General features: G+C 41.6%; 1 protein-coding gene across 6 annotated transcripts in view; it reads right to left on the bottom strand.

Annotated features, from left to right (window-relative positions):
* The window catches only part of LOC145347907 (eIF-2-alpha kinase GCN2-like), a 67196-nt gene extending 46084 nt beyond the window's left edge, over nucleotides 1-21112 (bottom strand). For 3 of the 6 annotated variants that reach the window (XM_080195872.1, XM_080195877.1, XM_080195874.1), the window contains exons 1-8: nucleotides 20834-21112; nucleotides 19875-20192; nucleotides 14451-14567; nucleotides 12530-12833; nucleotides 9387-9520; nucleotides 6527-6586; nucleotides 6162-6287; nucleotides 662-763 (exon numbers count right to left, since the gene is read on the bottom strand). In XM_080195872.1, coding sequence (XP_080051998.1) covers nucleotides 662-763; nucleotides 6162-6287; nucleotides 6527-6586; nucleotides 9387-9520; nucleotides 12530-12833; nucleotides 14451-14567; nucleotides 19875-19889 — 858 coding nt within the window. In that variant the 5' untranslated portion in view covers nucleotides 19890-20192; nucleotides 20834-21112. The remainder of the gene's footprint in view (nucleotides 1-661; nucleotides 764-6161; nucleotides 6288-6526; nucleotides 6587-9386; nucleotides 9521-12529; nucleotides 12834-14450; nucleotides 14568-19874; nucleotides 20193-20833) is intronic. The other 3 variants (XM_080195873.1, XM_080195875.1, XM_080195876.1) reach the window with 3 other exon arrangements.

Below are 21112 nucleotides of genomic sequence, written 5' to 3'. Positions count from 1 at the left end.
CCTGGGAGGCAGCAGTGCTCTGCAGATTGCATGTGTTCGTACCGTTTAATGGATGCACTCTTATCTAAATGATTCAAAGCACTAAAGATTGTGCAATGTGTTACCTCAATAAGACCACAGCACCTGTGTACTGCTGATCATATTCCTAACAAAGATAAATGTAAGCAGTTCAGTTGCATTGCTTAACCACATCAGATTTTAATAACAGGGTATGACGGTGGCACAATTCTTTCCAACCAGTGAAAACTGAACTACAGACAGAAGATAACTCAATTTTTTTTTTAAATTTGAATTCGTAAAAACATATGATGAAGCAGTGCAATGTTCGAGTTCTTCTCCAACCCATGTGTTTCATGGCCACATTTCCAACAGCTTACACAGGTAACACCAAACTGTATCAATCACTGCTTATTATTTTTGTACTGTTTGCTCTCTAATGCAGGAAACAACATCACATTGATACAAGAGCTGCAGTATAACAAGAGTATTAGTGAACTCTTTTTCAATAAAGATGTTTATAGTTCAAAGACTAATCTTAATTATAACAGCAAAATGTAATCTAAAATTTCTATAATTTCTAAAAAGAATGCAACAGAAAGTAAGTCAACTAAGTGGAAAAGGTAAATCCTTTTAAATATATATAAACACCAAGGCACATTACCTGAGATGTGCAGAATCTGGACAAACCAAAATCTCCAATTTTCACACTTCCATCTTGATCAATAAATATGTTTCCAGGCTTTAGGTCTCGATGTATAATATCCTTTTGAAATAAGAAAACACCTGATATGTTCAATCCAGAGAATATCACTGAAGGCAATGTTTATTCTCCTAATAGAAGCCCATTTTATCACAGCGGTGAGCAACCTATGGCCTGCTGGCCACATATAGCCCATCTGGGTTCTGGATGCGGTCCATGAAACATTTTGTTGACTGTTGCCCATGCACAAGGTTGCCACATTTCCGTCTGCGCACTTTTTTCCTACTGGTATGACTGAAGTGATGCATACGTAAAGCATTAAAGCAAGGACAAGTGAAATGAGTGTATGCTGATTGAGCACAACATTGACTGGGAGAGCCATGTGCTCTTTCTGCATCCAAAGTGTAAATATTTATTTTGTTTTTACCATTTGAAGTTGGTGATAGTTCTATTAATATAGAAAATGCTTAATAATTTATATCACTTATTATGAAATATTTGGCATGTATTAAATGTACTTAATCTTATTGATGGGGTCATGGTTAACGAACAAGCCTGATTTCAATCTTGTGGTCCACTGAGATGAAGGAGGGCCACTCGTGCAGCCCACTCACTAGTCTAGACAGTCCATCACAGTTCTGTCACAGCACAATGTTAAAATGAAGACCATCATAAGTACTTAAATGCATTTTTATTTATATTTGGAATGAAAGGACAAGCATCTTTCATAGCCTTAGGGTGTTTCAAAGTACTTCGCAAACAACCTGATACTTCTGAAGTCTAGTCACTATTTTCATATTGGCAAACGTGGCAGCCATTTTGTGCACAACAAGATCCCACAAATAGCAAACAGATAAATGAACAGATAACCGACTAGTATTCCGACAGATAACCGACTGGTAGAATTCCCCTGCTGCAATACCTCAGTATCGCACTGGAGTGTCAGCACGAACTAAATGAGTGCCTACCTGGAGTGAGACTTCAACTCATGACCTTTGATCTTGGCAGCAAGTATGTTATCAATGAGCCAGTGAACATTCAAACTGGCGTTATTGGTAGTCCAGTGTGGTGCAGTGGCACAAAGCACTCCATCGTAACAAGAATCCAATACAGTGCATAACCAAAATACTGTCATTCAGCCTATTTTAACTCATCTTGAAACCACCAACAAAAGTATTTGGATGCTGGGATGGGAGATCTTTGGGAGGATATTTGCTTCCACTTTCCAACCTAGAACTCTGCCCCACGTTGAGCTGTGTCAAAGAACCTCCTAAATTTACTTTTTAACTGTTATGAATCTATGATCAGAACTTTAAAGGGAAGACCCATCCATCAGCTGGAATGTCTGGGACAATCCAATGACCACATTTTATCGTCCTTATGGAATCTACGACTGGATTTTCTGGTTCTCAGGCAATTAATTACCTGCAGTCATGACTCCCATTTCTCTAAAGCAGGATATCCCACCTCCATTGGTCTGGATTGTCAGACCAGAGGGCGGGTGGTTCTTCCGTGCCAGGGCACCACTAGGAGCAAAGGTCACAGTTGGGACTACAGCAGCTGCAGACTAACCGAGATAGTGAACCCTGGAGTGATGCTATCTTTAACGGGGTTTCCAGGGACCAATCAGGCAGATGCTGGGGGTGGGGGCCTGGCAGTGGTTGGGGGAAGATTGATTGCAAGCGCAGGAGCAGGCGTGCTTGGTCAGGAGGGACCACCACACCCACACTGAGAGACCATCCGATTATCCCTAGGTGGCAAAGTACCCATTATAAAATATGAGCAGCACTGCAAAGAGACTTAAGGGCCTCAAGTGGTTTTGGGATGGGCAGGCAGATGGACCACCAACCATGTCACTAGTAAAATGCCAGCAGCAGCAGGAAGTCTTCTGGCACTGTGCATCCTACTCAATTTTAAGCCGACCTGACCTCCCATCATGTCCCGAGTTTGTTGTGGGGCAGGGGGGCAGGAATTGGCGGTGTGAAATTCCAGTCCATGTCTCCTCGTACTACATGTTCTAGTTTGAACTGATTTTCTGGATCTATTTTTACTTTCTTACACTTTCCACTCAAACATTGGGTAACTCAAATGAAATATTTCATAGCTGTTAAGCATCAAATCCTCACTTTGAAGTGTCATTCATGTTGATTCCTTTAAATTACTAAATTTGGTTCGAAGAAACTTTGAATTATCAGAAACAGTCTGCATACCTCTGGAATCATTCCCTCTTCCCAAGCAATGCTTACTTTCATTAATAACCTGCTCATGGATGGTCAGTCAGGTTGGCAGAACCACTCCATTTTTAATCTCATTATAGAGTTGATCAAGAGATGAAGGAAAGAGCTGAACACTAGGAGTAGCTGACCTTGAAATTAAAGAGTTATTTGAGGATGGTGCCAAGGAATCCTAGCAAAACTAAGTTCACTGACTGGACTGATAACTTTCACACAGGAAGCTGGCTGTTGTTGTTGGGAGCTCAGCATCACAATCCAAATGCTGGTGTTCCACAAGTCAAGGTCCCTGGCCCAACCAACCTCCTTCTGTCATAAAGCAGGAGTGGAGTCATGGCTGATGATTTCAGTGTTCAGTTCCATTCACAATGTCACCAATAATAAAGCAACTCCTGCTGACAGCCTTCACAGTAGAAGAAGGGAATAACAGATGTGATATTACAGGGAAATTAATAATGAATAAAGGATTGGAACCAACTAAAGTTAATGGAAGCAGAAGAACTGTATCAGAAAAAGTAATGGCACCAAAGACTAACAAATCCCCAGGGCTTGATAGTTTCCTCCTTCAGGTTTAAAGGAAGTAGGTGTGGAAATTACAAATCTTTAGCCACAATCGATCAAAGTTCACTTGATTAGCAATTCTCCCTTTACATAAGAAAATTGCAAATGCAACTAACATTTAAGAAAGATTAGATACCCCAAGCGGGAAATTATACTCCAGTTAGGTCAACCCTTTGTGTGTTTAAACACCTACTTTCTCTGCAGAACAGGACAAGCAACTGAGACACTGAAGCAACAAGACTCTGAATAGGTTCATTTCTCCCCTCTCCATCTTGCAAGTTGAACCCTGTCTACTGATTTTGATTACCCACGTGTTGCAGACAGAGATTTTAAAAATAATTCAATGCAAAGCTGTTACCTCCAGCAGAACCAATAAATACTCAGTCTATAGCTTTAAATTGCCTTGACGTCAAAAGCAGCAGGACCACTGAAGCCAGTCGAATCACAAACCTTCAACTGCCTTCAGCCTTCAAACTTCATCCTTCAATTTCACTTAGTCTATCCTCCCTACTCTGAAACTATCAGTGCACGCATGAACTTTATGTGCGTGCGTGTGCACGTCAAAGTTGGTGCATTTTTTAAAATTATTTTTACGAAGACCGAGTTAAATATAAGAACTACGCTTTTTTCTTTTAAAAAAACTCAAATAATGTCTGATCGTGTATTTTATGATCATGGCACAAAAACAGTTAAACACTCATAGAATTGACAAGAAATCATTTTGAAAATAACCTTTAGACATCAAGCGAAGAGAGGGAAAAGAAGGAAGCCATTCGACTGCTTCTCACCTAATCGTAACAAGGAGAGAATGTCAGAGAACTTAGTTAGTTGATTAAAGAGAACTAACACGAAAGATAGGTTATGCCTAACAAACAACTGAAATAATATTCAGGGGAATGCCTGTGGCTGGACTTTAAGAACACAAGAAATACGAGCAGGAGTAGGCCATCTAGCCCTTCGAGCCTGCCCTGCCATTCAATAAGATCATGGCTGATCTGTCGTGTCTCAGTTCCACATTCCCGCCCTCTCCCCATAACCCTTAATCCCCTCTCTTATCAAAAACCCATCATCCCGCTTCTTAAAAATATTTAGCGAGGCAGCCTCCACCACCTCAACGGGCAGAGAATTCCAGAGATTCACCACCCTTTGAGTGAAGAAGTACTTCCTCAACTCCGTTCTAAACCGCACCCCTCTTTATCTTGAGGCTGTGCCCCCTAGTCCTACTGTCCTTTCTGAGCGGGAAGAGTCTCTCCACCTCTATCCTATCCATCATCTTATATGTCTCAATGAGATCTCCCCTCATTCTTCTAAACTCTAACGAGTACAAGCCTAGTTTATTCAGCCTCTCCTCATAGCTCAACCCCCTTAACTCCGGCATCAGCCTAGTAAACCTCCCCTGCATTCCCTCCAAGGCCAAAATATCCTTGCGTAAGTACGGCGCCCAAAACTGCAGACAGTACTCCAGCTGCGGCCTCACCAATGCCCTATACAGTCGCAGCAAGACCTCCCTACTTTTATATTCAATCCCCCTCGCTATGAAGGCCAGCATCCCATTCACCTTCCTGACCACCTGCTGCACCTGCAAGCTGGGTTTTTGCGACTCATGCACAAGGACCCCGAGGTCCCTCTGCACCGTCGCCTGCTGCAGTTTTTCACCACGTAAGTAATAATCCTTCCTACCATTATTCCTACCAAAGTGGACCACCTCGCACTTGCCAACGTTAAATTCCATTTGCCATTTCCTGGCCCATTCGCCCAGCCTATCTAGATCCTTCTGTAGACTCTCCACACCCTCCGCACAATTTGCCGTTCCATCAATCTTTTTAACTGGACTTCCAGAAGACTTTTGATAAAGTTCTACATGACAGCCCAATAGAACAAAAATTATTGACCTGGTTAGGAAATTGGTTAGGCAACAGAAAAGAAAAAGTCAGGATGAGTACGCAAATTAGAAGGAAGTAATGTTTAATGCCTTGGATAGGCATAGAGACCCATATATCCAAGTTTGCTGATAACACAGACTGGTAATATAATATGTAATATTTAAAGTGACAATGAGACAGATCAAGGAAGCCAGCACAAATTTGGCATCTGGATATTAATGTAAGAAAATGCAATGCCACCAATTTTCAACTTAACAAGTATAGATCTGAATGTCTTTGAAATGGTGAAAGGCTGGAAACAGTGGAAGATCCAAAAAAATGTCAGTGTTGATGTAGTCAGGTCACTAAAATATATTGATTGGGTACAGAAATAATCAAAGGGCTAATGGAATATTACCTTTATACTGAAGAGGGTTAGAATTTAAGATGAGGAAGTTTTGCTACAGCTGTACCAAGCCCTGATCAAAACATCTGGAATATTGTGTAGTATCTTCAGCTTAACCTCAAGAAAGACTCCACTTTCCACCATTCACCATTATCTGGCACTGAATGGATTCTGCCAAAAAATGTTCCGCAAGCATTTGCTACAAGTGTGTGAGAAAGGGCTTAGGTTAACTCCTCTTTACTGCTGTTGAGGAAGGCCTGCAGTTTACTTGGCATCTTCTGCTCTTTGCCTGGGACATTGCCAGGGAATTGGAAACAGAGACCCACAGCTCACATTTCTTATCACAGCATTTCAATATAAAATGCTAATATAGTTTATGGTGTAACATTGAGCCAATGTACCTGACTGTGGATGTATCTCAAGCCTTGGAGCATCTCCTTAATGATCTTCAAACAGCATTTGAAATTGAACCATGTGTGGCAATGATTTTCTATCCACTTTTCAAGTGTCATCTTGCAAAAATCCATCTGAATTATTCACCGAAAACAAATATTCAGGAAAAAAAATCAAAATCACATTTCATTTGAGTTCATAAATGAATAACTTTGCAATTTCTGTTTCTACATAAGATGCCAAAGTCAGAATTACACGGCTGAAAGTAAAGAAGGAACAGATAGAGCAGAAAGTCTTTAGACAATATTCAACTTTTGGTTGTCAAAGTATTTCGCATAGGCAGAGAAATACTTGGTCATTTTGTTGCTCTTACCTTAATGAAGAGGAACCTAAGCTTCCTCAAGTGTTCTCCATCAGAACGCTTTATGGAATTCTGGTAGAATAAGACAGAGCATCACTAACCATGAAAAAAATCCCCTGAGCATTTTTAACAGTTCAAGTGATTGATGTGCAACAACTGAGTATTGCAGACAGCCATTTTCCACCTTAGCCAAATAATTGAAAATTGCCCCTAATATTCATATCAGAATGGCAGACACTATTTTATGTTCAATTGGACTTTGTGGTGATACAGTGGTTAGCACTGCTGCCTCATAGCGCCAGGGACCTGGGTACGATTCCCGACTTGGGTCACTGTCTGTGTAGAGTTTGCACATTCTCCCCATGTCTGTGTGGGTTTCCTCCAGGTGTTGAGGTTTCCTCCCACAGTCCAAAGATGTGCAAGTTAGGCAGATTAGCCATGCTAAATTACCTCTTAGTAACAGGGGGACTAGCTAGGGTAAATGCATGGGATTATGAGGATAGGGCCTGGGTGAGATTGTGGTCTGTGCAGACTCGATGGGCCAATGACCTCCTCTGCATCGTAGTATTCTATGACTGAAAACCTCCATTTTCTGTGAAAAATTTTCATCAAAACATCCTCCAAATCATTTCCTGAACACATTATATGGTTTTTTTTTAAAAATGCAATGAATTTGCAAGTTAAAGCACATTGCACTCAACTACACTCTTAACTGACTTAACTTCACAAGACCAATTTTCCTACTTTTTAAGCAAATCAACCTACTTAATTAAACATCATGTTCATATGCAAGACCAGTCAATTTCCATTAATTCGCCTCATGTACTGCTGCTCATGAATCAAATTTGACTTAGGCCAAACAATTAAATCCACTAACTCCTCATCACGTTGACCCCCCCAAGCACAAGCTTGTCTTGTAGTTTGCCAAGAAAAGTAGCGACATCTTTGATTCTAAAATCACAGCAATTCTTTCATTCAATTCACATTTCCTGTTTTACTTTCTATTGGCCAACTGTGCAGCTTATCATGGTTTAATGAAGGATTAGCAATGAAGAGACAGACTTCTTATGCATTTCAATTAAGATCAGTTAATCATGTTAACTCACTTAATGGTATCCTACTCAACAAAGTCAATGAGATGTGATTAATTTGGTACAGTATTCCCCACCAATTTTGCTTCTTCATTCTAATGTCCCATTCTACATTTGCCAGCAACCCTCTGGAACTTTGGCTAAAGCAATATTCATCATGTGCGAGTCTAAATATTAAATGCCAAGAAGCTCAATGATTAACAGAGCAACTCCATCCATGCCTGGTTCTTTTCTCACAGCTGATCCCTACACATCTAGGCTTTCTGGCAGAGATCTTTGCACAGCAATCATAAGCAGAGGCACAGGGATTAATGTAGCTTTTTTTCTGCTTTGTCCATGATGGACAGCAGTAATCAAACACAAGACAGGAAAGGAGCTAGAGCTTAGAATGATACAGCATAGAAGGAGGCCATTTGGTCCATCATGCCATTGCTAACTTTTTAAAAGAGCTGGCCGATTAGTTATATTCCCCTGCCCATTCCCCACAGTTCAAATGTTTCCTCTTCAAATATTTACCCAATTCCCTTTTCAAATTTACTTTGAATTTGCTATAATTCTCCTGATTTCCATGTGGTTCTTTTGCTAATTACCTTGTGCTCGATAATTTTGTGCCTGATAATTATCGATCTGACTGCTAGTGGAACAGTTTTTCCTGATCTATCCTATCAAAATTTTGAAATCTATCAAATGCAAGGGAGATAATGGCATAGTGGTAATGCCACAGGACCAGTCATTCAGAGGCCCAGGCTAATACCCAAGGAGCAGGTTCAAATCCCACCCTGATGGCTGGTGAAATTTAAATTCAATTAATAAATACTGCATAAAAACTGTCACAAAACCTATCTGGGTCACTAGTGCCCTTTAGGAAAGGAAATCTGCTATCCTTACCTGGTCTGACCTACATGGGACTCCAGATCCACAGCAATCTTAACTGCCCTCTGAAATGGCCTGGCTCAGTTCAAGGGCAATTAGGGATGGGCAATAACTTCTAGCCTTGCCAGTGTCACCCACATCACAAGACAAAATAAAGAAAAAAAAACTGTTAAGGAGGACAACCCAAGCTTCTCCAGTCCTCATTCCTCACAACATTCTGTTTTGCATCCTCACCAAGGCCTTGGCATCTTTCTTAAAGTGAAGCGCTTAGAATTGGACAAAGTGTCCAGAACTTTCTGTTTCTGTCAGGAGGAACTTCTGGTCCAGCCGACAATGAACACCCACTGTGGGTTTCCCAGTAGCGGGGGAGGGGGGGTATAAAACAGGACACTCCCTTAGTGGTAGGACCAGACGATCCAGCTGTCGGCCAATGGCGGGCCACCTCTACCATAACAAAACATGTGCAAAAGGCAGAAAAGAGTTCCACCCACTGGGTATAATTTTTCCGATCCCGGGGGCAGGCTTCCACACAAGGCCGGGAGGAATTTTCTGAGTAGAAGTGCAGGTCAGCGACCATGTGTTTTCCTGCCATTGGACTATTTGCCCAGAGACAGGTCAACACCAGCAGTGGCAGTTAATCATTCTGCATGATCAAATGCTCATTTGTGAGCTGGTTAGGATTGATGCCGGAATGCCCCTACTGAGGAACAGATGCTTTAACACAGTCACCAGGGGGCCACAATCAGCCATCTTGCAGAGGACTGGGGTGACCTGAGAGCTGGAGGTAGAGCTTTTTAATGTAAATCTATCCCCTTTCAGAACATGCCACAAGATGGTGGCATCCTTGTGTCCCTATGCTGATCATCAATTACTAACGGGTGGCTACAGAATTTAGATGTAACACTTACTACAGTTGCCTGAATTTCACTTAAGCTTTCGGCCACAGTGCTTCCCTTCTCTGATCCCTCAGCAATGCCAGCTGCATGTTTGCATTTTGAGGCTGGAGATGCAGACAATTGACTTTCTACATCAGAATCAGCGTCTGAGAAAACAACAATCAGTGTGAATGGCAGTGGACAATTGGTCAGCTCTAACATGGTCAGGCTTGGGGTTGGAGCACAGGGGAGCAATCCAATCAGTGGGCACAGAATGTGGGACATGGCCAGGCCCTGGTATTTTCTTTGCGGCTCTGGGGAGCACATCTCCTGAACCCACAAAAAATAGAAGGAGATTTAAGGACCACTGGGTAGAGCTCACCATTCAATTAAAAAAGGTACAGCGTGAAAGGATGCAAACTCTGCCTATTTGTTCTTCTAATTATTATTAAACAAGAAATACTACAGAAAAGATTTACTAGGATACTACTGGGACTTGATAGTTTGCATTATAAGGAGAAGCTCGATAGACTGAGACTTTCTTCTCTGGAGTGTAGGAGGTCTGTAAAATAATGAGGGGCATGGATCAGTTAGAAAATCAATATCATTACCCAAACGTAGGAGCACCTAAAACTAGAGGGCATAGGTTTAAGGCGAAAGAGGAGAGATACAAAAGAGTCCAGAGAGGCAATTTTTTCACACAGAGAGTGCTGAGCCTCTGGAATAAGCTGCCAGAAGTAGTAGTAGAGGTGAGTACAATTTTGTCTTTTAAAAAGCATTTAGATAGTTACATGGGTAAGATGGGTTTAGAGGGATATGGGCCAACTGGGACGAGCTTAGGGGTTTTAAAATAAAAGGGCAGCATGGACAAGTTGGGTCGAATGGCCTGTTTCCATGCTAAAAGCCTCTATGGCTCTATAATTGAAACTGGCATTATACAACAGCATAGGACCCCGATCTTCATATTTAAACGAGAAGAGGAAAGTCCTGGGTAGCCAAACTGCATCAAACAGGGCATGAGCACCCAAAGGGTGGTTATGAGGTCCACCCCGATTTTCCTCTGCCCAGCTCTCCTCCATTTTCCAGGTGTGAAAAAGGCAGGTAAATTTGTCACTAGCCCGTAGGTCAAAGGTTTTCAGTCTCAGGGCAATGTTCAGATCAGCAAAGACATGATGAAGAGAAGCTTTGATGTTATCAAAAATTTTTTAAAAATTCAGACCCCAAGTAATTTACCGTACCTGAAAAAAAATTGAGCTTTAACGCCTCATCACCAGAACTCACAAACAAGCACCAAGATCTGGCTTGGCTGGTGGTGAGAAAGGCACTCCCCATCAGATCCTTCACGCACACTCGAGGTCTCAACATCACCACACGCTGCCCTCAAAGCGGCTGTGGGGCTGATGAGACACCTCCTTGTGGAATGTGCCTTTGCAAAGAAGGTCTGGAGTGAGATGCAGTGGTATTTGTCGAGGTTCGTCCCGCGCAGCTCGGTGACGCAGGGCTCTGTGCTCTACGGGCTGTTTCTGGAAACGCACACTGAGACAAATATCAACTGCTGCTGGAGGGTTATCAACTCGGTGAAGGACGCACTTTGGTCCACCCAAAACTTGCTGATCTTCCAGTTGAAAGAACTGTCCTCAACTGAGTGTTGCAGACTGGCACATTCCAAGGTCCAGGACTACATGCTGAGGGTCGCGCTGAAGCTTGGGGCAGTGGCTGCAAAGGCACAATGGGGAAAGGCCACACTGCAAGGCCTTTTAACAGAGGCAGACCGAGGGCCCAGGAACTGCAAAATACCCTCAGCCTGCGTAACTGTGTGCCAATCTGAGAAATAACGGCACACAGTAAAATCTGAGGTATATATGTATATAGTGTCAAGCTTTGAAATGTAATGACTGTAATTCTGTACAGGACTGTAAAAATGACTTTTTGTGCACTGTTCGCAATGTTTAGATATGTAGGTTTGCAATGGTTTAATTGAGATTTTTATGAATAAAGTATATTTTTGAAATAAAAAGTTTAGCTTTTTTTATAAGCTTGATTAATAAAAGAGCAATTGAATATTTTCAGACTTGCAGTCTTTCACCATGTATATTTTTTCTACAAATAAAGGATATATAATACTTCAGAATTGGTCGGTGTGCGATGATTTTCTTATGCTGAAAAACACGAGCTGTTATTGGTGGTAAGTTTCTTTTGTTGCTAATACATTCTAAAGAACAGAAACGTGTTGTTGAAAATCTGTATTTAGATAGTGTTTCATGACATTGTAACATCCCAAAGCATTTCACGGCATTCATTATTTTTGGGCTGTAGTTACTGAATTAATTTGATTTGATTTATTATTGTTACATGTATTAGTATACAGTGAAAAGTATTGCTTCTTGCGTGCTTTACAGACAAAGCATACCGTTTATAGAGAAAGAAACGAGAGAGTGCAGAATGTAGTGTTACAGTCATAGCTAGAGTGTAGAGAAAGATCAACTTAATGCAAGATAAGTCCATTCAAAGGTCTGACAGCAGCAGGGAACAAGCTGCTCTTGAGTCGGTTGGTAAGTGACCTCAGGCTTTTGTATCTTTTTCCCAAGGGAAGAAGGTGGAAGAGAGAATGTCTGGGGGGGGGGGTGGGTTTCTTAATTATGCTGGCTGCTTTTCCGAGGCAGCAGGACGTGTACACAGAGTCAATGGATAGGAGGCTGGTTTGTGTAATGAATTGGGCTACATTCACAACCTTTTGTAGTTTCTTGCAGTTTTGGGCAGAGCTGGAGCCATACCAAGCTGTGATACAACCAGAATAAATGTTTTCTATGGTGCATCTGTAAAAGTTGGTGTTGCAAACTTCCTTAGTCTACTGAGAAATGCTGCAATGTAGGTAATGCTGCGGCCAATTTCTGCTGCAGTGTAGGTAATGCTACTTGTGAACAGCCAGGTCCCACAAACAGCAATGAAATAAATGATCAGGTAATCCGTTTTGGTGATGGTGACAGAGGGATCAATATTGGCCAGGACACCAGAGATAATTCTCCCGCTCATCTTCAAATAGTGCCCTGGGATCCTCTGCATCCAGCTGAGCGGGCAGATACAATTTTGGTTTAACGTCTCACCTGAAGGATAAAGGAAATCAGTTGAACAATTACAGGTAAGCTTTTAAATAAGATTGTGATGACAGCACTGACCTTGGTATTCATTTGGGTTACTGTCAGTCCACTGTACAGAGTCGTCACATGGTGGAGGTGCTGCTGCAAGGATGGAGTCGTATGAACTGTCACAAACATCACAGTGAGATTGCTCTATCACTGGGACATTCATTGGAAGCTCCAGTTCTTCGATCCAAGCATCGTGATAGTGCACAACGTTCCTGTGGTTTAGCTTTGAAAGAATCTTCACCTCGGTCAGGAAGGCACTTTCAGCACACTTCTTGCTGTGCACAAGGTGGATGCACTTCACTGCATAAGCTTTCTCCTCAAGACTGCGGAACACCTGAGAAAAAGTAACCCAATTGCTGGAGTTTCCATATAGAATGACAGATACTTGAGGGCAATTAAAAGGCAGTGATCACGTCCAGGAGGTCAGATGATGCCAAAATTTGCCTGTAACTTGCTATATGAACCCAGGCTCATTGGCTTTATATCATTCTAGTTCATACATGGGAAGGATAAGCAGAGTTGCTGATCATATTCTTAATTTTACACCATAGTTTTACTCAGTTTGGGGTCTATTTTTGTTGCTGTCTGTGCAGATGTAAAAAGCAAAGCCACTGCCCTTGTGTGCAATAACAATTGCATTGAAGTACAGGCATTCTGAAGTTCATTGCTGCAACTGTTTTGAGAATTAGCTGTCAATTGTTGGGGAATCCTACAAGGCTTACAGGCCCTAGACACACTAGGGCTGGGATTTTCTGGACTTGCCCGAGTGAGACTGGAAAATCCCACCCGATGTCAACAGACCTTTCCATTGTCCGCCCTCGCCCATTCTGATTCTACGATGGGCAGAGTGGTAGAATTCCAGCAAAGGAGTTGGAAATGTTAGTCTAAGTAGGTGACATCTTTTAAGAGCAAACATATTGAGTGAAATTTTCTCGCCCCATCAAAAGCTTCATGTTTATAATAAGCAGACTTCAGTCAGCCAAGTTCGCTATACGTTCCCAACAAAAATAAAGGAATGACGGATCATCATTATAAACTGTACACAATTTCCAATGCATAACAATGGATAAAAATGTGGCTCAACTTCGTAATTTTAGAAACAAAGAAGAAAAAAAACAAAGAAGTTGGCTGGAATTTTTCCTGTCCTGCCTTTCATGGGAATGGTGGCAGACAGTGGTGGCGGTGGTGGTGGAGGTGGGACCATTGACGTCGGGCGAGATGTCCGATTTTGGAGGCAAGCGCAGCCAGAAAAGCCAGAAAAGTTTGAAAGCTCAGGAAATATTAACTAAAAGACAAATAATTGAAGTTTGGCTCCCAAGTGCAAACCATTGGCTAGGATACCAAGTAGTGTGTTTAACATTAAGTGAGAAAACTAAGAAGGTAGCTGACTTCAGTAGCTTTGACCCTTACCATACACCAACTGGGAAACTATAATCATAAATAGTAATTAATTCTGAAGGAACTAGCAATGATATATTTCAACTACACTCCTAAATGAAAGGATTTTACTAGTGGTGCAAAGGAAAACATTTTAAATCATGTGGGTTAGGGAAGTTTCAACTTCCTGAACACCAGAAACGGCCTATTCTTATTTCATATGTTCATATCTACTTGTTTCTATGATTACTCTGGAATCATGTAGCACAAAAGGAGGCCATTCAGCCCACTGTGCCTGTGCTATCTATCCATTCTGTCCCTGTCTTTCTCCATATTCCTGCAAATATTTCATTTTTAAGTATTTATCCAACTCCTTTTTGGAAGTTACTATTAAATCTGTTTCCATCTCCCATCAGGCAGTAAACAAATACTACTCACCTTTACCCCTTCTTCATTTGCAAATCAACCTGTGTCGGCATTCTCAGGGTACAGATCCTCCTACCATTTAAAATAGCTTGAACAGAAATTGTAACAAAACAAAGGCTATACTTCCAAAGAAAATAACCTCACCTACCTTATATACAATACTGAATCCACCTTGGCCAATGCATTCAATATCTGTATACCCTTTCTGCTGCAGGATTTTTCTTACTTCGTCCAATATAATCTCTGTGCGCCACATCACGTTAACCTTTATAAGAGACATGTAAAATTCTCAATGATAAAAGCTACTGCAATCACTATATATTAAGCACATTCATCAACTGCAATATTGTAATACCTAGTCAGAAATAACAAGCTTTGATTGCTCCATGAGATTTTCTATGTTGATTTGCCGAGTTAGTGTCCTCAGTGGTAAAAATACCAGTTTCCATTTGGTTAGCATACTCTGTTGTACAACTTCTCATGGTTAAAACATTTTGATCAGCACAGAAATATATATCCTGAGGGCCTCTAGCACAACCTTTCCTTTCTTTTGCACTCTCTGTCCATTTATTCTATCCTTGCTTAATTTTGTCAATACACTATAGTTATGGCCTTTGTGAACCAACACACCATCCTACATACTTCCTTTGCTCTGTATCTTCACTACATTAAATCAAGATTGAACAACAAGTGTAATAAGTATTTGGAGGCAGAAGTCCCTTCAATTGCAAACTCTAACAGCAATACACAGAGTGCTATCAGTTAGCAGTCTATCTCCAGGGCTGTCACAGGAACTGACACACTCAGTTAAATACAAGACAAAGACTCCCTGATTGGCCCATCAATTGGATCCACTCTTTTTTTATTATCAAAACAGTTATACCAATACAAAAATACATTACACTATTCAAAAAATGTCATCTCACAATTACAAATTACACCCAACAGTGTCAACAACAAACATGTTATTTAAATACAATGGTACAAACAACAAAGCATCATAACAGACAGTTGGTATGCATTGCAAGCTGTCCACGGCCTGCCGTCAATTGGATCCTTAATCAGGGAGTTCATACTCCAGTAGGCCAACGTCAGTGGCCTGACTGAAGGCATTACAACAAGTTCCTTTATTCAAAGTTAATATTTCCCAAATAGTCAAAATTGTGGAACTCCCTCTCTCCTCCAATCCATAAGATTGGTGTCACGTACCAATAAACCTTACATTTCTTTAGATTTGTAATGATCCAACATTAAACCTGAATTTGCCTTCTCTTCCACTTTTTTCAAACTTGGTGATGTTCTGTACTATGGGCCTTGGCCTTTCTTCTGACTTTTTTCAATCAATTGTAAAATTCAGCTGTGTTGAAACAATATTTACAGAGGGAGCTCTGTCAGAAAGAGGGCAGTTAAAAAAAACTTTGGAATGAAGAAATGGGATGCTATCCCATTGGAGGCACCAGTACACTGAGCACTTCAAGGGTACAGAGCTGCCAAGTGAAGGTGACTCTACTCTGCCTTAAGATTTAACATTTCAGGTCAATAACATTTTATCAGATCTTTCTGAAATGTTACCTATTTCTCTCAGTGTTTCCAGCATTTTGTGTTTTTTTTTGGATTCGAGATTTCCAGCATCTGCAATATTTGTTGTCAGTAACTGTCTCTTTCCCCTTAAGAGTATCCTTACAATCATAGAAAAACTACAGCACAAACAGGTGCCACAAGTTGCACTGATCACATCTCTACCTACTAGGCTTACTTATAACCCTCAATCCTATTAAGTCCCATGTACTCATCCAGAAGTCTCTTAAAAGACCCTAACAAATTTGTCTCCACCACCACCGACAGCAGCCAATTCCACTCATCCACCACCCTCTGAGTGAAAAACTTACCCCTGACATCTCCCCTGTACTTACTCCCAGCACCTTAAACCTGTGTTCTCTTGTGGCAGCCATTTCAGCCCTGGGGAAAATCCTCTGAGAGTCCACCTAATCAATACCTCTCATCATCTTATACACCTCTATCAGGTCCCCTCTCATCCTTTGTCTCTAAGGAGAAAAGACCAAGCTCTCTCAACCTATCCTCATAAGGCATGCCACCCAATCCAGGTAACATCCTTGTTTAAATCTCCTCTGCACCCTTTCAATGGCTTCCACATCCTTCCAGTAATGAGGCGACCAGAACTGAGCACAGTGCTCCAAGTGGGGTCTGACCAGGGTCTTATACAGCTGCAGCATTATCTCCCAACTCCTAAACTCAGTTACTCGACTGATGAAGGCCAGTACACCATACGCCTTCTTAACCACATCCTCTACCTGCGAAGCCGATTTGAGAGTCCTATGAACCCGGACCCCAAGATCCTTCTGATCTTCTACACTACTAAGAGTCTTACCCTTAATATTATATTCCTTCATACCATTTGACCTGCCAAAATGTACCACTACACATTTATCCAGGTTGAAGTCCATCTGCCACTTCTCCACCCATTCTTGCATCCTATCTATGTCACGCTGCAACTTCTGACATCCCTTCAAACTATCCACAACACCTCTGACCTTCGTGTCATATCAACCCATCCCTCCACTTTCTCATCCAGGTCATTTATAAAAATCACAAACAGCAAGGGTCCCAGAACAGATCCCTGGGGCACTCCACTGGTGACCGACCTCCATGCAGAAAAAGACCCATCCACAACCACTCTCTGCCTTCTGCGGGCAAGCCACTTCTGGATCCACAAAGCAATGTCCCCTTGGATCCCATGCCCCTTTACTTTCTCAATTAGCCTTGCATGGGGGACCTTATCAAACGCTTTGCTGAAGTCCATATAAACCACATCCTTGATGTCATTGGTAAACACTTCCTCACCATTCCAGGTGTGACATCATAGTGATGAGTTTCAACACATCATGCTCACACCCAAATGACCAGAGAAACCTCCAAACACTGCTGGTATTATTTTTTGATTTCCAAATGACTGCTGACCTCCAATATACTGCCCCTCTCTTACTATCGTGAGAAATTTATGATCAGATTGAAGGTATCTATTTCCCATCTGCAGGTTCCAATAGGTGGGGGACAGAAAAACATAAGAACTGGGAGCAGGAGTAGGCAATTTAGACCCTCAAGTCTGCTCTGCCATTTAATAAGATCATGGCTGATCCCATCTAGGCCTCAACTCCACATTCCTGCCCATTCACCATAGCCCACCAAACCCTTACTGATTAAAATTCTGTCTGCCTCTTCCTTAAATTAAGTCAGTCCCGGCATCCACCATGCTCTGGGGCAGTGAATTCCACAGACTCAATCCTTTGAGAGAAGTAATTTCTCCTCATCTGTTTTAAAATCTGCCATCCCTTATCCTAAAACTATGACTTCTTGTTTTAGATTGTCCTACAATCGCCATGTCTACTTTGTCAATCCCCTTATCATTTTGTACATCTCAATTAGATAGCCTCTCACTCTTCTAAACTCCAGGGAGTATTGACCAAAACTACTTAATCTCTTTCTGTAAGAAAAACCTCTCATCTCTGAAATCAATCTAGTGACCCTCCTCTGAACTGCCTCCAATTCAACTACATCCCTCAAGTAAGAGGATTAAAACCGTATTCTAAGTGCAGTCTTTTTAATGCTTTGTACAGTAGCAGCAACTTTTATACCCTATTCCTTTAGCAATAAATGCTAAGATTCCATTTGCCTTCCTTATTACCTGCTTTACCTACATACTAGTTCTCTGCAATTCATGCACAAGAACACCCAGAAACCTCTTACCAAAGCACTCCAAAATTAGGCAATAATTTGCCTTTGTATTTTCCCTACCAAAATAGAAAACCTCACACTTATTCACATTAAATTTCAACTGCCAAATTTTGCCCCATTCACTTAACCTATCTGTATCTATTGGCATATTTCTTATTTCATTGTTGCAACTTACCATCTCAACGATTTTAGTGTAATCTACAAATTTAGTTATGGTGCCTACTATCCCTGCATCCAAATCATTAATACAGATTGTAAATAGTTGGGGCTGAAGACCAAGCCCCATTGCACTCGTTACATCTTGCCAACCCAAAAAAGACCCATTTATCCTGACTCTCTGGTTTCTTTTAGTTAGTAAGAAGGCTCACAACACCAGGTTAAAGTCCAACAAGTTTATTTGATAGTAAACCCACTAGCTTTCGGAGTTTGCACTTCATTAGGCAAGTGGAAAGTGACTCTTCATTGATTTTTAAAAGCTTTCCAATCTTTGAGTGTGTCTTTGGCCTTCGCAGTATGGTATGCCTTAGGTCTTGTCTTTGCGTTATCCTTAACTTCCTTGCTTAGCCATGGAAGTCTTACTCTCTTACCACCTTTCCTCATCTCTGGGATATATTTTAGTTGGGAGGACTTGAATATCAGCCACTGTTTGTTAACTGTCCTATCTTTCAGTCTTCTTGCACAGTCCACCAAGACCAAATCTGTCCTCATACCTATGTAATTACCTATGTTTAATTCCAGAATGCTAGTGTGGGACTCTGGTTTCTCATCTTCAAACTGAATTTGAAATTCTAGCATGCTAAGATCACTCTTCCCTAGGGGGCCCTTAACTATGAGGTCATTAATTAATCTCTCCTCATTACACAATATCAAATCTAGAATAGCCTACTTGCTGGTTGGTTCCACAACATATCGCTCCAAGAAACATTCTCTAATATATTCAATGAACTCTCCCTTGAGGCTATCCATGCCAGTCTGATTTTAACATGCCTATTGACTGGAACAATCACCCATGATTATTGCCAAATCTTTCTTGTAAGCCCTCAATATCTCTTTGTTTATACTGTGTCGCACTGTGGAACTACTGTTTGTGGACCTATAGATTACTCCCACCAGGAACTTCAGTGCCTTGCTATTTCTTATTTCTACCCAGACTGATTCCATGTATTGGACTCCAGTACCTATATAATTTCTCACTACACTACTGATCTCTTTAACTAACAAAGCTACGCCATCTCCTTTTCCTTCCTGCCTATCCTTCTGAAATACTGAGTACACTCGAACATTCAATTCCCAAGCCTGATTTCCCTGCAACTACTTCTCAGTAATTGCCACAAAATTATTACTCTGCTGAAGCTGATAGCAATCTGGAGTCTGCAAATGCACAGCTAAGCACAGAAATCCAGGATCTAACGTTACACTATTCCATGGGGAGTACTGCAATTAGATAGAAATTGCAAAACTGATGAGAACTTGCACTTTTACACTATTAGTCTGAATGTAAAAGCACTTTAAAATTATACACCATATTGAATGACTTGTAATTGGATTTTTAACAACATACTAAGCTCATAGATACTATTAAATAGCCTCGCTGTCGCTGAAATTTTTAACTTTATATGTATGGGATGCCAGATTTCCACGATAAAAGTAATACATTTTTAGTTTATGATATTTCATTTTTTATCTTAATCTCAAGTGTATGTTTAAGTCATTCATTTCAGTTTATGTGAAATGGTAATTAAGAAGTGAAGGACAATCAGTACATTTTACTTCCTGCTTTACTGTCTGTTAGAATTATTCAATGTGATTAGCTGTTTACCCTGCTTGATGACATCACTGATGTTGGCTGCCTGGAGATTCCCTTGACTTTGCCCTGGATTCAAAAGTGAGGTCAGGAAAGAGGAAATTCACACCACCCAGATTGCTGGATTTTTGTAGGCAGCTTATTTTCTTTGGGGTCAGTGGCGAATTGTGTAGCTTTACCACAAACTGCAAAATCCAGCTCAAAGATCCAAGCGAATTATGGAGGTGCTGTCCTTAGTCTTCAGAAGGTCCATTTCAATTCCTTCATCTACTTTATCTGGACCAATGCATTAAGTACCAAGGTCAAAAGCAAAGTTCAGCAGAGCGGGAAAACCTGGCAGGGGCGGGGGGAATGGGCAAGAAACATAAATAGTTAAATAAGGCATTGACCTAAACCATTAACCCTTTTCTCACTCACAGATGCTGCCTGACTAGCTGTGGAGTATTTTTCAACATGTATGCTTCAAGTAAGAAAATCATTGTAATGTTTAAAACACAAAAAGCAGAGAGAATCTGACATTCCCAGCTTGGGTCACTTGGGACTGTGTGGAGCCTGCACATTCTCCCCGTTCTATGTGGGTTTTCTCCGGATGCTCCGGTTTCCTCCCACAGTCCGAAAGACGTGCAGGTTAGGTGCGTTGGCTGCGCTAAATTCTCCCTCAGTGTACCCGAACAGGTGGCAGAGCATGGCAACTGGGGGATTTTCACAGTACTTTCAATGCAGTGTTAATATAAGTCTACTTGTGACACTAATAAATTGGAAGGGAGGTCTGATTGTTCTGAAGAGCAAAGATTCCACACTGGAAGCAGCACAAAGAGCTTCCTCGCTGCCTCAACGTCTGCCCCAGCAGGCCCACACAAAGTGCTTCCCCTTCTGTGATCCGCCACCACTAAAGTTATATATTTACAATTCTCCAGCTCGCCGGAGAAACCGTAATCACCGAAAATAACACCAAAACAATTGAGGTACAGTACCTACAACCCTCACCAATCGTTTCTGGAAAACAAACTCTGCACAGTGCAGGCAAGTGGCGGTCCCTTTAAAACCGCGCGCGCGTTGTCTTGCCTCCGCCCGACAGCAGCAGAGATTGTGATTGACAGCTGCGGGCCCGGGGCGAGGGGGCTATTTGATTGACAGCTGCGGGCCGGGGGCTGTTTGATTGACAGCTGCGGGCCCGGGGGCTGTTTGATTGACAGCTGCGGGGCCCGGGGAGGGCACGGAAGCAGCTGACTGAAAACTGCTCCCGGAAGAAA

This window comes from Carcharhinus amblyrhynchos, chromosome 9, assembly GCF_965287045.1.
Source record: "Carcharhinus amblyrhynchos chromosome 9, sCarAmb.v2.hapA, whole genome shotgun sequence".
NCBI lineage: Eukaryota > Metazoa > Chordata > Chondrichthyes > Carcharhiniformes > Carcharhinidae > Carcharhinus > Carcharhinus amblyrhynchos.
The sequence above is the reverse complement of the archived record's forward strand: the minus strand, read 5'-3'. Positions and strand labels throughout refer to the sequence as shown.